General features: G+C 41.4%; 1 protein-coding gene across 2 annotated transcripts in view; it reads left to right on the top strand.

The window, feature by feature from the left end:
- si:ch211-191a24.3 (tensin-3) overlaps positions 1-20,456 on the top strand; it is a 57,738-nt gene that overhangs the window by 29,717 nt on the left and 7,565 nt on the right. For both annotated transcript variants that reach the window (XM_037770139.1, XM_037770140.1), the window contains 5 exons: positions 17,315-17,471; positions 17,625-18,067; positions 19,470-19,553; positions 19,698-19,829; positions 20,131-20,226. In XM_037770139.1, the coding sequence (XP_037626067.1) occupies positions 17,315-17,471; positions 17,625-18,067; positions 19,470-19,553; positions 19,698-19,829; positions 20,131-20,226 (912 nt within the window). The remainder of the gene's footprint in view (positions 1-17,314; positions 17,472-17,624; positions 18,068-19,469; positions 19,554-19,697; positions 19,830-20,130; positions 20,227-20,456) is intronic.

The raw sequence follows: 20,456 nt of genomic DNA, 5'->3' as shown, positions 1-20,456 counted from the left end.
GTTGCAACCAGAAGTGACACGAGAGGGTGGAGCTTCTTTTTAGTAGACCACAATGTTACATTTAAATTTCATGAACTGAAAACACACTGTGAAAGGGTTAAAGTTCTAAGACAAAAACACAGACTGGACAATGCTGTGTTAGCGACCTGTCAATCACAAGGTGGCAACTCCCTAAAGCATACCCTGCTTTATGGTCTAATTGCTTCTAAATGGGTCAATAATTTACTAAATTAATGGTGTATTGAAGAAGACTTAAAACTAGAGATTGAGACCATAAACTCATGTTTACAATGTTTACTGAGGTAATAAATCAAGTGAGAAGTAGGCTCATTTTCTCATAGACTTCTATGCAATTAGACTTCTTTTTGTAACCAGAGGAGTCGCCCCCTGCTGGCTATTAGAAAGAATGCAAGTTTAAGGCACTTCAGCATTGGCTTCACTTTTCAGACCCGGAGGTAGCCACCTGGTACTATCACACACTGGATTCGTACTATCAGTGCAATCTTCTGCAGTATAATTCATATGCAGCGTGCAAAATGCAAATGCAAAAGTGACTGAGTTAGACCAGAAAGCAACAATTGAAGAGGACTTGTTGACTGTGCAGACCACTGACTAGTTGTCGGCATGGCCTTGGCATATTGGCCATGTGTACATTATAAATGGTATACAGAGTTGTGATTAAGATGTTTCAGTTCAGTTCCATCTTAATTGCCTTGCATAAGAAATTTGGCTTGCAGCAGGACAAAAACAGACAGAGGGTATAAATGAATCGAGTACAAAGTGATTTTACAGCACATTCTAAAGAGGTATGTTTGAATCTATTGCACCTGGCTTTGGGGAGTCTATACCTCAGCCTTAAAGGGACCAGCTTACTTCCTTTATATAAGGGGTGTTTATGTCTAAGATGTTAATTAAGTCAAACTTGTTTTTAATCTTCAAATTTAATGGCAAAAAATGTCAATTTCAAATCTGCTTATTATCAGTTCACATTTGTAAGTCAAACTCATGGTTTTTCCTTCTACTGCAAATAATCAGACAATATTTTGACCATAGCAAATTGTCATCCACTTACTGTTAACAAAACCAAACTAGTATTTATGATGGCCTTTTGCTCTGTATTGCAGACAGGTCCGCTAATTCTTTTAAAGGGCAGTTCCGCGTGTTTATTGTAAACATGTTTGTCAGAACAGAGCGGCGGCAGGATGGAGAAGGAGCTCATGAAAGAGGTCATTATTTCTTGTGTACAGAAAAAACACCTGATTCTTTTCTCCGCTGGATGGAAAGAAGAATTAACAAAGGACGCAGAGTATCTGGAGCTCACCCCCAGTTTGGGGGGCAGATGAGAGTTTCCTGTTTCCCACGTTAAAGGCAGACAATTGTCTGGGAAACAATTTGCCACGTCGGGACAGAACAGTCAGATTCCCCATTTAAATTATTTCTATTTAACATTTAGAGTCATTATTGTAATCACAGTTGGACCTGAGGCTACTGTAACGTGGGGAGTGATTACTGTGGGGAGCAGCAGACAGCTCCATAACAACTCAGTCAGCCAGGCTGAGCCCTGCAGCTGTGTTCCCACTGTGTTATCACCAGGCTAATCACACTGGGCATTCTGGGATCCTGGTATGTTGTGTGTGCTGGGTTTTGTGTGACGTTATCCTACAGATATTTACAGGAGTTAAGTAATGCGGTGAGGTATTGTTTTGGTGATTTGAGGTCAAAAACGTCTAAACATCTAGGTTGAAAACTAAATCTAAATCTAGATTTAAGCTGGGTTACATTTGGTAGAAAAATGAATTGTATTTATATTTCTAAGCTAGTTTATCGACTTCAAAACTATACTCTGAAAAATACAGAATACACTTATTTGCTTTCGTGCCAGGAGTTACAGGTATATGAGTATATTGACATGACAGCCATGTCTTTGTGTGAAGTACAGAGGTAGACAACAGTTAAGCACAAAGCATACTTCAAGCACCAACAGGAAGCGTCGCTCTGCAGCATATTTTTTACACTGTATTATTACTACTTTTACTAAAGTAAAAGACAGGCTACTTCTTCCACCTCTGCTTTAGCTCTAAATCATGCATGGACACTCACTACTTAAACTTGATTTCTCACCTGTAGAAGCCAATCTCCAGAGCAATGGCTCGCCAGCCAATATCTTTTTGCCATTGTAGGTCGTATAGCTCGGGATAGTTCTCAACCTCAACAACTAGTTTCTCCATATCCATTCAATAACTTACATGAGAGACAGCGACAGAAAGAGGTGGGCCCCAAGCTTGAACCTGCAACCCACTTGCTGTGAGGCGACAGTGCTAACCACTGCACCGCCGTGCCTCTAGGCGGCTTTTAATCTGCAAAATCACAAAATCAGTGCTTCTAGTGATCATTTCAATAAAAACAGAAATGTCACATGCACTAAATGTTTTGGGACTGCTGGGTGACAAACATGACATTTGAGAAACCACCCTGACTTTAGCTTGACTTCATCTATTGGGTTTACAAACGATTTCATGAACCTAAAAAGTCAAAGAAATTAGTGAAAAGCGGAGAAATCCTTCAACCAAAGAGAGAAACATGGAAATCAACAAATTTATACTTAATATTATACAAACTTTTCACCTGATGGCAACAGACATCTCTTCCATATTTTAGCCTATGCAAAGTCACTACAGTATTTTTTCCACCATCAACCCAAAGATGAACTCTGCTGCTGTCTCTTTACTTTCATTTCCTTGTGATGGCGAAGCGCAGCTCTAAACTGTTATGTAATAACATTTCCCTTGTGTACTTGTGGCCAAATCAAAACAAACAGTGATATATGCAGAAGCTCTCAGCCAGCGGAAGCAGGTTTTCAGCCAAAGGAATGTAGATGCTGCTGTTATGAGCTGAGGTTTAGCAGAGGCAGATGGCCGGTTCAGACAAACACTTGACTGTGTAAACCTCAGGGGTCAAAGGTCAGGAGAAAGTACGGGGGAGAGGGCAGAGAGGACAGGGGAAACCTCTCCTACTCCTTCAGATGATTGGATTTGTTGTCTATGATGAACGAGAGAGAGAGAGATGATACATCTCAAAGGTTTCAAGTGCCGTTATTGATCCTGAACAGAGAGATGTTTCATAGTCTAATTACCAACAATTTTGGTCAACACTTAAAGGCACAATTAATGACCCATGTTTTCTGATCCTGTTTGTTCACATCAGTAATTCTCAAAGACTGGCCTGTACTTTCAATCCTGACCACATTAGCATTAAGTTTCCAATATTTATGCTAAGCTACGCTAACAGCTCCTAGTTCCATTTTCATATTTAACAGACAGATGGTGGTGTTGTTCTTCCAACACATTCTCATTCCCAACTCGTCAAATACCAGTTCCCCTCGGAAATTAGATTCCGACGCACGGGGTACCCCTCTCGCGTTAGTTTTTGATGTGTCAGGGATAGCATTTCAATATACCCTCGTTAAATGCATAGTTGTCCTTTCAAAATAAACTTCTGTTTTCATAGGAAGTTAGGTTTAGGCAACACAGCCACTTTGTTAGGGTTAGGAAACGATCGTGGTTGATGTTAACTTCACTGACTAGCGGCTCACGTGTTACATACAATGATACTAACGAGTCATGGGACTAACAACTGACGTGACAAAATAAGTAAATATTTACTTTTATTTTCACACAAGTCACAAACAACAGTCTACTGGTTGAAAGTCCTGTGTTCGTTTGACCCCCCTCCAACTTCCCCTTCCACCCGTCAAGGCCTTGACACACCAAGCCGGCTGTCGGCCGTCGGTGAGCGTCCGTCGGCCACGTTTTTGCGGTGTGTCCCACACTGTCGGCTCTAGTCTGCCCACGTTGGAGTTTTTTCAGTCATCGGTCTTCCGGTTTCCTTTTTTGAATGACCAATACAGACTACCGCCGCCTGCTGGTATGGAGAGTTATTTCATCTCACGCAGGCACAGAACATACGTGATAGTTGGCCGTTGGCTGTAGTGTTTTTGGTGTGTTTGAGGCCAAGACAAAGGCGACGTGAGGCGACGCAGCTGGTGGCCTTTGTCGCCACTAGTTCTTGCAGGTCAGTGTGTCTGGGCTTTAAGCAGACTCTCACGCCCTTAATACTACGTCACTCTCTCTGACCACAGCTGGGTTTACATTGGAGTTAGTTGTTGTTAATACCTCCGTGTGTTGGTATCCGATGCCGAGGGTGAGAACAGGTTGGTTCTATCATATTAAAGTGAATAAACATATCTTGCAAAATACCAAACTATTCCTTTAATACAGGGACGAACACTAGACAACAACTTACTGTAAATTATGATCTTTTTCTGAAGCTTTTAAAGGTTTTGGTTTACATCTGTAATATTTCATGACCGGCCTGTAGTTTCATAAACGACAACTTTGGGTCTTTAAACTGATAAATGAGCGTCACAGTTGGACATTTCCTGTGACACCGGGCAGACAGGTTAAAAAATGCACACGGCACATGTCTCCACCGAAACACAAGTAAACTCAACACAATTCAATCAAGAGCTTTATGGTGTAATTTACGACGTGCTAAGATTAGACACATGGCAGGAGACACGGTCAGTGTGTGTCTGCATGCCTTTGTCTCTGTGTTTGTGGCGAGCAGATGGTGGGAGTGGACACACATGCCTTGACAGAGAGGCCATAGAAACCCCCAGATCACCCCCCCACCCCCCTTCCCTACCCGACCACCAACCACCCGACCACCACCACCTCCTCTCTCATCCATAAAAGGCCACACATGACCTCTGACCCCGCTGGAATCCATTCTGATTGGGGGAAAGTGCTCGCAGTGGCCCAGCAGGAACAATGCTCAGTGGTCAGTGAGAGGAAGAGGAGGGAGGGTGGGAGGGTATGTAGACATGCATGGAGGGGAAGGAGGGGGGAGAGAAATTCTCTACCTCTCGTCCCTCCCTCCATACAAACCCAGAAGTTGAGCGGTGTCACAACAAGCCAAGAACAAACGGGGAGCTTATTTTTCCATCTGGGGGACGAAAAGAATTGGGCATGGCGGCGAAACGATCCAGCCCCTGGGCTCAGATTGCGCTCTAGAGAAAGACGAGAGGAGGAGATTTTGGTATTGGGGAGAGTTTCATTCACGCTGGGAGGCAGAGCATACCAGAAAGAGATAGAGACTTCGGAACAGGAAGGTGAAGGAGTGATCCTAAGACAGGAAACCGGCAAATAACGGGATACTTCAGAGAGTGTCACATCATGACCGCGTCTCTCGGTATGTACGAGCATTGCACACGTGTGTCAGGGAGCTCTGTGTGATTGAATGATTTATTGAATTATCTCTTCAAGCAGTTTATGAACTCTAGCACCTTTTCCTTTCCTCCTTCCTTTTTTCTCACCAGGAGTTTTCCTCTCCATTTTCTGCTCATTCTCTCTCTTGTTTATACAGCGTTATCTCTGCCTCTGTCCCTCCTGGGAATTTTAAGGAGGGCACACACGCACAGAAACCCTTCACATCTCTCCTCCAGGCCGCTGGTATTTGCAAACAGAATTCTTGTCAGATGCCTTTTCTCTTTTCCAAACACATCCCCCCCGCTCCAAAGCTCATCTCTCTCGGTGTCTTTTTGTGCATGAAAATACTTTTTTTCTGCAGCCCCCTCTGACATCTCACACTCGGTGGGATGATGAGATGGTTTGTTCCACTGCGTTGTTCATGATCTCATCCTGTTAAAGGCTATTCTGGCCTCCAATCGTGCACTCATGGAAGGCTGATGTATTGGTGGTTAACCAATGGAGGCTGTTTTCCCCCTTTTTTTCTGCACTACTGACCTGAGCTGAACTGAAAAGCCTTTGAAGATTTGAGTTTTATGTCGGGGTGCTTATTGCTCCCCACATCTCCCAGATATGTCATACACAATAAAACAACATCTTGTTGAGCCACAAGTTAACTGGTTCCAAACTTGTGCAGTAGTTTCATTCAAAAAGAACGTTTTGAAGTCCAACACATATTTTCCATGTATGCAGAAACTGGAATAATGAAGGTCAGAAATGAACAAAGTGACTTTGTGCTTGATGCCACTTATTAATAGATTAGAAATTCCTCAGCCTACACTTCTATGTTAAATATGCCCTAAAGAAGATGTGTGGTTTTGCAGAGAGCAAACACAACTAGAGCAGAAACAATTAGTCGATTAATTCAATATATTTTATCCTCATAAAACGGTTTGTATATGAGATTATTTCTCTTTTTTTGTGTGTTCTCCTACGTATGCCCAGCAACGCGTGTCAATTTCCGCACGTTACATGCATAGAGTCTTTTCAAAATAAACTTCCGTCTTCACAGGAAACAACTTAGTTAGGTTTAGGGAAAAGATCGTCGTTTGGGTTAAAATAACTACGGAAGTGGCGACTAATAACTCAACGTTAACTTCTAGTTTCACACGGGGTACGAACACCGGTCTCCTGGGCAAAAGTCAGGTGTTTTTTTCACCCACCCATCTACCCCGACCGCCTCCTAATCAGTAATTTTTTACGTCATCTATCAAACCAACATTGTCTAACTCGAGCTTCTCGTTTGTGAGTCTTTGTCAGAGAAAACCAGCAACACCTTTAACTTTAGCATATGGGATAACGCTCAGGTATTTTACCTCTAATTTCCACAACAGTTCTTGGATATAATCTTGTAAATGGGTACCAATAATAGACACAAAGTGTTTCATTTTAAAGTGATTAATTGCAATTAATTGCCAGCCTAATCTAGGGAGTCTTTTAGTCACTGCACACCAGGGCTTCATGTAAAAAACATTTTGAAAGGCAAGCATACAATTCAACATATATGAATCAATGAATAATGAAGAGAACTTGAACTTGGGTTTAAATGGAACAGTTATTTCCAATAAAACTCCTATTTCCCTATAATTAGTACCATGCTACATTTGCAGGAAACTTATTCCTGGAAATTATTAGGAAATTATAAACATGTAAAAGGAAGCATTTACAAAGTGTGTCCCTATTTTGTGCCATATTTTAGACCAAACGATTCTGGATTAATCGATAATGAAATACTTGGAGTCCCAAACGCAGCAAGAACGTTTGGCCAGTGTTGAAAGCAGGTTGAAGACGTCAGCTGCCACATGTGAGTTTGGAGAAAGTCAATAGTTTCCTCGGGGACAAAGTTGTTGGGGAGCGCTGCTCTGAGACGCTGTACAGACCTCTGCTGTGTGAGAAACATTTGGCAGGACGACAGGAAATTAAGGGCAAAGAGGCCGAAAATTTTAAACCCCAAGGACGGAAAATGTTGACAACACAGTGGACAGAAGGCCAGTTCAGAGTGCAGAGACCAATGTGGAAAGAAGGAAACAAGGATTTTGTTCCTCAGAGCGTTAATCAACAAGTGGTCTGTAGTGTCACAAGCTCAGTTTGTGTGAGACGTACCAGAGCATCAGTGGTCCTACATGTAATGATGTAATGGTGTCTGGTATATCTACTACAGTATACAACAACATGGCAAGACATGTGAAACTGCAGGCTGTATGGAATCTATATGCAGACCATGGGACATGTTCTCTCTAAGAGCTGCAAGAAGGCAGAAAAATGTAGTTACATATTTCACATGTATCATTCATTCATTGTGTTCATGTTAGTTGACTTCTTGTTGTTTTGAGGGAAGGTTATTTTGTTTTCTTTTGCCCTAACCAGCAGCAAGTGACGTATGTTTCTGCCAATTTCAGTTGACACGGGAGCCATGGTATGAATTTCTCGGAGCAGTTAAATTAACGTTGCCATTATATATCGCTATTTTTCATGGAAATAGCTATCTGACGTTGACATTCTTTATCCCGCCTACGGAGGTCAGATTGGTCAGCTGTTTCTCCAACCGGCTGAGGTAGCTTTCAACACACAGACTTGTTTGAACTTGTGAATAAATGAGGGATGTGGGTGTTGATTCAGAGGTCTGGAACCAGGGTAGCATTGTGCAAAACTTCGACCGAGGTTTAACGCTTTGGCTGGACTACTTTGCATTTCTTTTGCTGTGCTAACACAGTGGTCTTACTAAACTTAATGAGGAGGCTGTGTTTTATTGATGCAGTGCTAGGTCTGAACGCAGCCTGACAAATACAGCTGAGATAAGGAGCTTCTTGAACCTCATCGGGAATGTGTATGTTAGATTCGTACCTGAAATATAGTACAATATAGTTTCATTTTCCTATAGTTTTATAGAGCCTGAAGCAGTCATGAACCAAAACAAGTGGACGGGACACAACTGATAGAGACAAATAGATCACCATTAAACTTCAAGCACTATTCAAATATTAAAGATCAATTATGGATTATTGACCGTGTAGCCTAAAATGCTGTGGATGCACTTATAATAATATAAATAATATTGTAGCATAAAATACAGTGCTAGTCAACTTGGAGTCAGTGTGACCTGACAGCATCAGAGCAGTTGACAGATAGAGTTGACGCCGCTTCGAGTAAACACTGATTTGGTTTAGATGTCTTGATTAAAGCTTTGAAAACATTGAGGTTACATATAGATGGTATTTCAACAGATTTATGGAACCTGGATGTCTAAAAACGTTCCCTTTTCAGCCACATTGTGGCCTGGTTTTAACCTAGGTGGGTAGTCTTTGATGGTCATAAAGCAGTCATGAAAACAAAACCAAACTCTGTGGTCAAAAATATGATAGGTAGAGTCTGAAGCTCAAATTATTCCAGCAACACAGCACAACACTGTTAGAACTACCAAGATATATGGACCCACCAGGAGAACTACTTATGATCCATGATCACTTCCCCAGATGGGTGAAGTCTGAGGAATTTCACTTCAGCTTCAAAACATGATCAAATATCTAGGACATTTTCTGGAGTTCAGACTTCCTTCAGACATGAAAAACACTGATAATTATTTTTGAGCTCGAGGAAAACATCACATCTCCACATTTGATCCTAAACTCTGACTGTGTGATGGCTGAAGGGAGTGAGATATAGAAGTCACACTGTCTCTGACTTCAGTTTATAAAGTCATCAACTCATTATCAGAATACTTCAGACACCAATAAACACCTCGGCGATGACAGTATTCTCTCCCATAACCTTTTCTTTAAACGCCGCCTCGTCTGCCGTCACCCTTCACCCTGTTTCTCTCCCTCCACTTGTTGTTAGTGGCTCGTAACTTTAGCCTCTCCTCTGCCACTTCACTGAGTCGATAAAGCTGTCCGTCCACACACCCAGAAAGAGCAGAGGAGTCTGATTTACAGACGACCGCCTACTAGTTTGTCTTCTTCTACAGAAATATGCTCTGTTTGTGAATAGGAGGAGGAGGGAAGACACAGCGGGGTCTGAGACTGATTGATTTTTACTGAAGGAGGGGGCACAGCGGGAGACAACTGATCGCATTCTGATGCAGCGCCAAGTGATACCAGGGAGAGAGCTGCACGTCCTCTGGCACAAATCACTCAATACTTCTTAAACCTCTACTAATTAATATTCCCTTTTATGTGAAAAGGGGTCACCCACAGAGAATTATCACAAACTCTGCAGCTCTACTGAGCTTTTGAGCCTCTTTTAACTTATAGTTTTTGGTCTTACTACACATTTACTGTGTAGTTCAGTCCCATCAAACCCACCGTGTGCTACCTGCCCAGCAACAAACAGCAGAGAGACACAGTTCAAGACTAGCAGGTGAAGAAAAGGGAACATCTAGTATAGCTAAAGAGACATATATTTTTTCTCAGGAATTGGTGGAGACCAAACAAGAGTGAAAAGAGTGAATGTTGGACTTCTATTCATCAAGTGGACACAAACATGAGTCCAATATAAGATAATTATGTTGCTCTGTGTCTGGTGGAAGTGTAAATTCTAGCTAACATGTCAACGTATCCTCATGCAATGGTTCGTATGATATCTTATTAAAGTTATACGTCATTCCTCATTTTTCGGGCGTTCTCCTATGAATATCCAGCAACAGGTGTCAATTTCCGTATGTTACATGCATACAGTCTTTTCAAAATAAACTTCCGTCTTTACAGGAAACAACTTGTTTAGGTGTAGGAAAAGATCGTGGTTTGGGTTAAAACAACTATGGAAGTGGCGTTACTTAAGTACGGAAGTTGCGTGACAAATAAGTCAACGGAGACTTCTAGTTTCGAGACACAAACAGCGTTCTCCTGGGCGAAAGTCCAGTGTTTTTTTCACTAACCCATGAACCCCGTCCTCCTCCCTACACTGCGTTTGACGATCTTTACACTTCCTGCGCCAGGATTACATGGATTAAAAATTTATTGATTTCATGGAATATATGCGAATTACAGCGCATTACTTTTCGTAGGCATAGCTTCGAACTGTGTATGAGAACAGCCTGAACATTTTAGCCATAACAACTACAAGGCAATAATATGTTAGAGTTCTTTTTTCAGGTATCTTCTAACCTGAAATGAATCAATCAATGCAGTTTTAAGACACTCGCTGAGGATTTTGTTGATCACATATTAATTACAGGAATTCCTGCCATTTTATTTGTCAGCACCAGCTTTAGAGGTCAATACTGCAGCAACATTTATAGTACAAAGAACAATGCTATTGTGAGACCAACGCAGCCTCACTGGCCTCATTCTGAAATGCAGAGTTTTGACCGCTTCAGACAATTTCTCTTCACTGTGAATGCTGGAAGTAGGTGAAGTTGTGCCAGAAATCCCTACTCTGCGACAGCTTTACACATCAGAAACTTGCAAACAAGTGAATTTAGTCCTCGTTGCTATAACTGAAAACATCGCCACTCAACTTCCTACAGACGTCCTGGAAGTTTTGTTACCCAAACTAGTAGTAGTACTGGCTCGTACTCCTGTCCAAACTGGGGGCGTGCCGACCGCCGTCTACTGTAGGTAATACACTGACTATGGCAAAGTACCTCATGAAACCCCACTTCAAAATACTCAAACTATCCCTTTAAAATATTCATACAGTTTATTTTTATTACATTTTTTAAGAATCTAATCATCAATACTCGATAAAATGGAGTTTCAGTGGGCTTCAGGATCACAGCAGGTGTTTTCCTCCTCATTGTGTTCCCGTTTCCTCTCAGAGTTGCTCTTTTCCCTGCATCCCCCTGAGAAGCTGCAGCCTGTGATCGCTGTGAACAGCTGTAACAGCTGTAACACGCCGTAGACCTTCAGACCTGTCAGCCTCAGCCTGTGTGTGTGTGTGTGTCTGTGTGTGTGTGCAGACACTCACATTCCTATGGTCAGCAGGGAGTCTGCAAACCCACTGTTGTCCTGCATAACTCCACATGCACCACTATGTTTATGCATGTGCGTAGGCTCACCCTTGTGTCTAACGCGATGCTGCTCGGCGAGTAAATGTTTGGATGCGTGAGTGGAAGCAATAAAGAGAGAAGCGTTTCTTTGTCACAACACAGGAGCCCTTTAGTTGCACTAAGCATGTGACAGCTGTGTGTTTTTCATCTTTCTGCGTATGCAACTGTCTGAGATGAGAAGAGAATTATTAGCTCCAGATAACCTCACTGTGGTTTTATTGATTAATGGGATTATCTCTGTACAAAGCATGAAGGTATGCACACATTTCCAGTCTGAGCCATGTAGCCTATTGGCTGATGGAGGTTGGCAGTCGTGCCCACATGGGTCCGTGCCATCTGGAATTGGATTTGCACGGTTCGACCCGAACTGAGGAGGCTTTGTGCTCACTCGGAACTGCGCAAGTGAGGAGAAGACAATGGACAGAAAAACACTGTTGGAAAAAAAGACTACAGGAGAAATACACTCAAAATATTTAGAAAATAGTAGATGCTAAAGTTTGTTTTTGTATGAATCTGCAAACATGTGTGTGTATGTCTTTCTCTTACTCTACTAAACTAAATACAATTAATATGAACAAAAAAGGGCTTACACACAGTTCTGTCTATGGAATAAAAAAAATGGTAGCTGATGTAAATTAAGTCAAAAATACTCATTGATTTAGAAAAACAAAGAAGGAATTTTCTGTTTATTTTATAAAAAAAAAGGTAGAAGATTATTATTCCGTCATACAAAAAAAATAAAAAGGCCAGTTTTATGATACAGTTTTACATTTTCCTGCCAGTTCTGCCAAGGGCGGAGTATCACTCAAAATGTACAATATAGGTGCCAGCCTGACTTTCAGTAACAACACCAAAAACATACTTGCTTTTCGACAAGTATGAATTGAACAAAAGAAGCCAGACATCTCAAATGTTGAATGTTGTCTAAACACAAGTGCCTTGCCTAAATAAAATAGCCTAAATTTGCTCTTATGAAACTGTGATTTATTTATGTATTGGTTTATTTAACCGGGATAGTTTAAAATAAAAATAAACATTGTAAATATGCCAGAGTGAGTCCCTGGATTAGACTGTTCTCCCACAATAACCGTCAGCATCAGTCGTGACAGAGAATACCCAATAACGACATAATGCATGTTTGCTATCGTCACCATGGTGATGAAGCTCCCCTAACGCTAATGAAGTAATTATTGTAACCCAAACAATTATCTTTCCCCAACCCTAACCAAATTTTTATGCCTAACCCGAACTCTAACCAAACCGTAACAATGCCACTGTAAGATCAGAGAATAGTTGTAACTGTGACTGTTTTTGGAGGCACCAACAAATGATGTCGTCCTGACGATCTGGATGCTTATTTGTGGGCTTGTTTCCCCTGACATACAGTATGTCACATATTGATTAAAATTATTTTCAATGCCAGCTTTCTGTACTTGATACTCTGTTCCACGGGCATATTTCATTTGGTACCTAAAAGTATTGAGGTTCAGCCAGTGGGCAACCTCTGAGTGTGAAAAGTGAAGCCAATGTTGAAGTGCCTTAAACCTGCATTCTTTCTAATAGCCAGCAGGGGGCGACTCCTCTGGTTGCGAAAAGATAGATTGTATAGAAGTCTATGAGAAAATGACTCTACTTCTCACTTGATTTATTACCTCAGTAAACATCGTAAACATGAGTTTATGGTCTCAATTGCTAGTTTCAAGTCTTCTTCAATACAGCATGATGTTCATTTAGTAAATTATGGTCCCATTTAGAGTAAAATAGACCATAAAGCAGGGTATGCAGGGTAAGCAGGGCGTGGCCACCTTGTGATTGACAGGACGCTACCACGGCGTTGTCCGGTCTGGGAGTTGACCTTGTTTTCGTCTTAGACCTTTAACCCTTTCATACTGTGTTTATAGTTCATGAAAGTAACATTTTTGTCGCCTAAAAATGTCTATTCAGTGTTCGGTTGTACTTAGCTCCACCCTCTTCTGTCACTTCTGCTTGCAAAAAAACAAGATGGCGACACTTGTTATATACAGTCTATGTGTTCAATATCCCAACCTCATTCTGGCACATTAGCAGTTTTATCAAGGATAGTTTGAGAGAGAGAGAACACTCTTATTTTGGAAGAGAATGGAGATACTCCAGATTATTTTTCGGCAAATTTGTAAAAGAAAAAAAAAAAAAGTTAAATATATACAGTATATATACGTGTATATATATATATTGTTCATTAAGAAAGTGTACTTCTGTCTCTCTCCAGGTTCCTTCATTAGTACATGTCTAGCTGAAAGTGAGTAGCTATGGATACTGTGCAGCGTGGATACGGGAGGTGAAAGGTGTGTTAGAGTGTAATAACGACCAGTGGAGCCTCACAGAGCAGAGTCTGGTCTGAGGTCAGAGGTCAGGGTGAGGTCAGCCAGTGTTACCACAGTTTGGGCTGCCCTGTCATTAACTGAATGAGCTGGGATGAGCTGTGGAGCAGCAGATGTGATAAACCACAGTGAGGAGAGTCAGCCGTGGGAAACGGAGAGAGATGAAGCTCAGCTGCATTCTGGGAATCGTCCCGAGAGAGAAAAACTGACAGGGACTGTGGGAATGTTTGAGGAATCCTCAGTGCATTCCCCTCAGTTTGTTGTTTGTTATCTTCAAGCATCAACAACAACCTTATCTATGGATTTTCTTTGTTTTATGAGCTGTGCATGAGTATGTGTCTGTGTGTCAGCGATGAAAGGTTTAGGTTTAATTAGAGGCAGACCACAACAGAGCCTGCTCTGTGCTCTTGACCTTTAAACCCTAAGAGGTCAAGTTGAGCAATGACCACCTGTGTGTGGTGTATCAGATGCTCCATGGGGGGTATCTGATGGCACCAAGCCATCTGAAAAATAATGTGTGGAAACATGTTGGATTTAACACCATAGGTTTAAAATCATGGATTAGGTGAGACTGTCTGCTGACATTTCAGTCACTTAATGAATAATAATTAATCATAATCATCAAACTTTTACATCTATAAAATGTGACTCGTTGCGTGTGGGCTTGTCAGCAGAAAGTATGATGGACAGTAAATATACAGGAGTGATTTTGGACACAGGCTAGGACTACGCTATGTGGGTTAATTCAAACTATTTACGTGTTCTTCCATATTCGCTCAGACTAACAGCCCTGGTCAACATGCAGATTACCTGCAAGATGCTGATAGTCTCACTGCTGTTTTAAGAAACTGATACTGGTTACATATTCTTGAGCAAGTATTGCAGATAAAGAGTGGTTGAAAAGTATTGAGATTCTTTACTGAAGTAAAAGTAGCGATACAACATTGTAAAATATATATACATATATATATATATATGTATATGTATATGTATATGTATATGTTTATGTTTATGTTTAATTAATGCTGCATTAACATGTAAGCAGCATTTTAATGTTGTAGCTGGCCCAAGCAGAGCTAAACTACTTGTTTAACCTACAGCAATGGATCATATTTTATAAAATTATGATATGTTTTGTATGTAAAATCTTTAATCAGCAATGTAACTAGTAACTTCAGTCAAATTAAATCAAAGAAGTGGAGTAAAAAGTACTAAGTTTCTCTCCAAAATTGAGTAGAAAAAATAAAAATAAAATGGAAATACTCAAGTTAAGTACAAGTACCTCCAAATCCTGAGTAAATGTTCTCAGTCCTGTTCTACATTTGCTATTTAACCAATCGATATATATTGCGCTCTCATAAATTGATGGGTTGACAGACGGACACTGAAAATAACGAAACATAACTTGTGTTTAACGAGTCCTGCTCGCAGCAGCTGCCAGTAAGGTCACACTTATGGACATCTGATACTCCGTACATAATGTTGGCACTATAGAAATGGGTGTGGGGAACATTCAGCCGTGGGAAAGTCACGTTGAACCCTAAAACCCTTGACTAGTGGTGGAGGAACTATTCAGATCCTTTTACTTAAATAAAAGTAGCCAAATCACAATGTAAACGTTAACAAGTAAAAGTCCTGCATTAAACAGAATGAGATAATACTGACAGGGCCCACCTAAATTGGCATTGGTTCAAATTCCTTAACAAATGAGCAATTAATCAAAAACCTATTGACAGTGAATCTGGAGCTTTTGGGATTCTTGGGAGTGCGTGTGTGTGTATGTGTGTGTGTGTGTGTACAGTGTGCGTGTGTTGTCGGTGCATCATGCAAACACTCTTTAAATTCATTAACAGCCCACGTGCGATTATATAATCCACTTGAGATGATGCAGCTCGTCCAATATGATCACATACAAAGCTCAGTCCAAATTCCTCCATCTCTGAGTGCTTGAATGGAGGGAAGGAGCGGAAGAGAGGAGGTGGGGGGGGGGCTGTATGGAGGGGAGGCGGAGAGCCAGCGGAGAGCCGGCCGAACAAGGAACTCTTTATGATGATCGACTCTTTACACGGTGACTCATCGTACTTCACAGGCCTGTCTGTGGCCTGAGGAGGCCTGCCCTCGTGTTTGCTGAATGACACACTGTGTTGTCAGAATGTCAGGATGTAATGTCGGGTTGTTTGGAGTGCCCCCCTCCCTCCTCCATCACACATACACACCTCTGCTCCTATTGTACGCTGTCAATCTCTGCTTGGCGTGATTATAATGATGCAGAGTACAGTCCGCCAATGCAGTTTGTGCAAGGTCTCCAATGTAAGCTTAAAGAAATGATAATTATGTGAGTGAGATAAGAAGTTCGATACCACCGTCATGTCGGTTCTTCAACTATGGAGAGTTAGCAGCGACCTAGCTTAACATAAAGACTGGCAGTAGTTGGAAACAGCTTGCCTAGCTCTGTCCAAAGATCAGATACATACACCTACCAGCACATCCAAGGACGGACTCGGGCTGTCTGAGGTTTAGGGGCACGCTGTTGTCATACACCGTTCATACCTAGGAAAAGTAATGCACTGTAATTCGTATATATCCCACAAAATACATTCATAATTCACGTAATCGTGAACCAGGATGTATAAAGACCGACAAACGCAGCGTAGGGAGGAGGTCGGGTTGGATGTTCGTACCCCGTGTGAAAGAGGAATTCAACATTGATTTATTTGTCCCGTAACTTCCGTACTTAAGTTACACCACTTCCAGAGTTATTTTAACCCAAATCAGAATCTTTTCCTAAACCTAACAAAGTCGATATTTTATTAAACGCACAAAAAAAATTAGGAATAACCTTTCGTAAGAAATCATACGAACCGTTGTATGAGGACAAAGGTAACAAGAAATACCTCTTGGATGCCTTCGAGATCACACATTACTACACTGTAATAATAGATGCAAATGATTCAGACTGATTCAAATAGGAAAATTATGATGATAAATTTGATTTCTTGCTGAAAAACAAACACACTTTACAACACACTGCAGATGTTTGGGGCCATTTTTGGGGGAAAGAAAAGCTACGATTTTGAGAAATATGTCTGAAAATTTGGAGAAAGAAGTGGCGATGTTATGAGAAAACAGTCGCAATTTGGGTTAAAAAAGTCCTAGCACTATGAAAATAAAGTCGTATCACTGCAAATATTTCATGTAAGTAAAATGAAACCACTCTGAAGTTGTAGACAAGAGGTTGACGTGAGAGGAGACTGTGGGAAAATATGATGTAAAGGATAATGTAATTTTGCTTTGGCAATAATGTAACCTGAACATTCATGCCAATAAAGCTTATTTGAATTTGAATTTGAATTTGATAAAAAAACAAAAATGTCCACTTGCCCACTGCCAGGAATTATTCCCTGAATAAATAACAGTTAAAGAAATGGCCTAATGCCTGTCAAAAATTATAGGCGAGTTTCTACTCTGCTGATACATCGATGGTTTTATAATCCAAACAAATGCCGGGTCCCAACGAGAGCAAACACAAGTACCAGTTAGAGGTGGGCAGTTATTATAGTTTACGGAACAAAGTCACATCCTGGGAATTTTTACAGTACACCTGGTTAGTATTTGAGGTGCGAGAGCTGTATAGTAAAGGAGAACTTTTGTCTTTTTATCAGATTCCCGGAGTTTCCTGGACAGTATGAACCATGCTGGCGGCTCCACAGAGGGAGAGCTGTTCAGGTCAGAAGCGTCGGGCACTCCCGCTTCCTGTCAGAGGATCTTTGGCTCCATGTGCTCGATGTCCTCAGACAGCGCCCTCCCTCACACAGACAGGTACACATACCCGGTCTGATTCTGGTGTATACAATGTGTACAATGTACTGGCTAATGGTACTACATGTTGCATTGTTACATCAATAAATTGTGGATTATTTAGACTCTTGTAATATGTCTTGATTTCCATCTCTCCGTCTTTCTGTTCTGCAGCTCCACTCCTCCTCCTGTGTGGCACGACCGGACTCCTAACTCCCTGAACTCCCCGTTTCCCCCCCAGCCCTCACCTCCTCTCTCCCTCAGCACTCCCAATGCTCACAGCTCTCCCAGGGGGGCTCTGAGAAGCCTGGGTGAGGGTACGGGGGTCTGCAGGGAGACGGACAGCTTCGACTTGTCCTCGTTTTTGGGGAACGGCAGCCTGGAGCACAGCCTGCTGGAGGGCCTCGGGAGTCTGAACCTCGGGGGAGACGTGGGCCTCCCTCCGCTGCTGCCTGAGAAGAGGAGAGTGGGTGAGGGGGGAGAGCTCGGCTCCCGCTCCCCCTCTCTAAGCGGGTTTTCCAGCCCTCACAGTGGCAGCAGTCTCAGCATCCCATTCTCATCCTCCATGACCCCCGACCCTCTCAGAGGACTTAGTGGGGCCCCATCACCTGGAGCAGGTATACTGTCACTCAGTCACAGTCACAGCTCATTCTTCCATGCCTCAAGAAATTCAGCATCAATCGCACATTTTTTTTAGGATTTCACCTTTTTTAACAAGGAAAAACCTCGCCGAAATCCCGTAGTCCTGGCTAAAATGAACAGCGATAACAATCAATTCCATCACTCAAATTCAGCTAACTTCCCCAATATTTGCGAGAACTTTCTATTTTTTCAAGTCACTACGTTTCCACTGAAATATGGTCAAACCTAAAGAATGCCCAGTGGGCAACTCCGAGGTCTGAAAAGTGAAGTCAATGCCGAAGTGCCTTAAACTTGCATTCTTTCTAATAGCCAGCAGGGGGCGACTCCTCTGGTTGCATAAAGTAGTCCAATTTTATAGAAGTCTATGAGAAAATGACCCTACTTCTCACTTGATTTATTACTTCAGTAAACATTGTAAACATGAGTTTATGGTCTCAATCTCTAGTTTTAAGTCTTCTTCAATACATCATGATGTTCATTTAGTAAATAATGGTCCCATTTAGAGTCAAATAGACCTGCTAGTCTAACTCAGTCACTTTTGCATTTGCATTTTGCACGCTGCATATGAATTATACTGCACTGATAGTACGAATCCAGTGTGTGATAGTACCAGGCGGCAACCTCCAGGTCTGAAAAGTGAAGCCAATGCTGAAGTGCCTTAAACCTGCATTTTTTCTAATAGCCAGCAGGGGGCGACTCCTCTGGTTGCAAAAAGAAGTCTGATTGTATAGAAGTCTATGAGAAAATGACCCCACTTCTCACTTGATTTATTACCTCAGTAAACATTGTAAACATGAGTTTATGGTCTAAATCGCTAGTTTCAAGTCTTCTTCAATACAGCATTAATTTAGTAAATTATGGTTCCATTTTGTATGCTTTAGGACATGGCTACCTTGTGATTGACAGGTCACTACCACGGCATTGTCCAGTCTGGGAGTTGTTCCTGTTTTCGTCTTACAACTTTAACCCTTTCACAGTGTGTTTCCAATTATGTCATAATTTTACAAGAAAAATGTCACATGAGAAAAAGCCATAATGCTGTATTTTGAGAAAAAAGGGTAACATTTTCAAAATAAAGTCATAATAATGCAACAAATGTGTTTTAATATTTTGGAAAACAGCATTTAATATTTGGAGTGTAACCTAATTCTCCATCATACTGCTTATCGGGAGTAACCAGGACATTATTACCAGAACTACAAGTTGAGTTTTTAAACATTTCCAGTGCTTTTAGAGCCACAAACAAAATTGGTTAGACATAAACAGGGTTGAGTGATTTTTGTCTCCCTCACTTTATTTTCTCTGCCCTGTCTTGACATATTTTTGGGCCAGAGCCAGTCTGAAACCTAACCTAGAGTCTTAATCTGTGTCTCGTAGACTTTGGCAGTAAGCATGACAATGTGAAGTTTGTTCAGGACACTTCCAAGTTCTGGTACAAGCCCGACATATCCAGAGACCAAGGTAAATATTGGTGTTGGACAGGAGAGCCTGACGGGCATTTTTAATACGCCTCTTGTGCAAAGCTTTGCTCCTTGTACAGTATGAACATGCTGATTCTAACTTTAGCTTATCTCTGTTTCCTCCCCCTGTTGACCTACTGAACAGCCATCACGGTGCTAAAGGACAAAGAGCCGGGCTCGTTCATTGTCAGAGACAGCCATTCATTTCGCGGGGCGTATGGGTTGGCTATGAAGGTGGCCACACCTCCTCCGTCTGTGATACAACAGAGTAAGAAAGGTAGGCTGGAAATGTCAAGAATCTGACAATGTTTTTCCTGGATTTTATCCCTGCAACCAAAGTTCCACAACAAGTTTAACATCTACAAGTAGATCACAAAAGAAAGCACCTCACGTTTTAATTGAGCTGACATTTTGTGACATTGTGCTTCATTTCACATTCATCTTTTCAGTGATACTATACAGTATATGTTATACAATGTGTTTTACTATATTTCATTTTTGAAGGGATTTAATGCTTTTTTAAAGTCATTAACAACATATGTATAAAAATATACCAAAATATACTGATATTTTTGCAGCGGGGGACCTGTCCAATGAGCTGGTGAGGCACTTCCTGATAGAGTGCACGCAGAAAGGAGTTCGTCTCAAGGGCTGCCCCAACGAGCCGTACTTTGGTGAGAATACTGAAGCTTTATCGTGTATCTTAGATAATTTATCACATTTGGTGACAGTTTATCTAATGTCTAATTCTGAAAGTCATCATCTTGCATCAAAATGGTATTTAATTAGGGCTGTCAATCGATTAAAGTATTTAATTGTGATTAATCACATGATTGTCCATGATTAATCGCAATTAATCGCACATTTTTTATCTTTTCAAAATGTACCTTAAAGGGAGATTTTT

Source organism: Sebastes umbrosus, chromosome 5 (genome assembly GCF_015220745.1).
Source record: "Sebastes umbrosus isolate fSebUmb1 chromosome 5, fSebUmb1.pri, whole genome shotgun sequence".
Lineage (NCBI taxonomy): Eukaryota > Metazoa > Chordata > Actinopteri > Perciformes > Sebastidae > Sebastes > Sebastes umbrosus.
The sequence above is the reverse complement of the archived record's forward strand: the minus strand, read 5'-3'. Positions and strand labels throughout refer to the sequence as shown.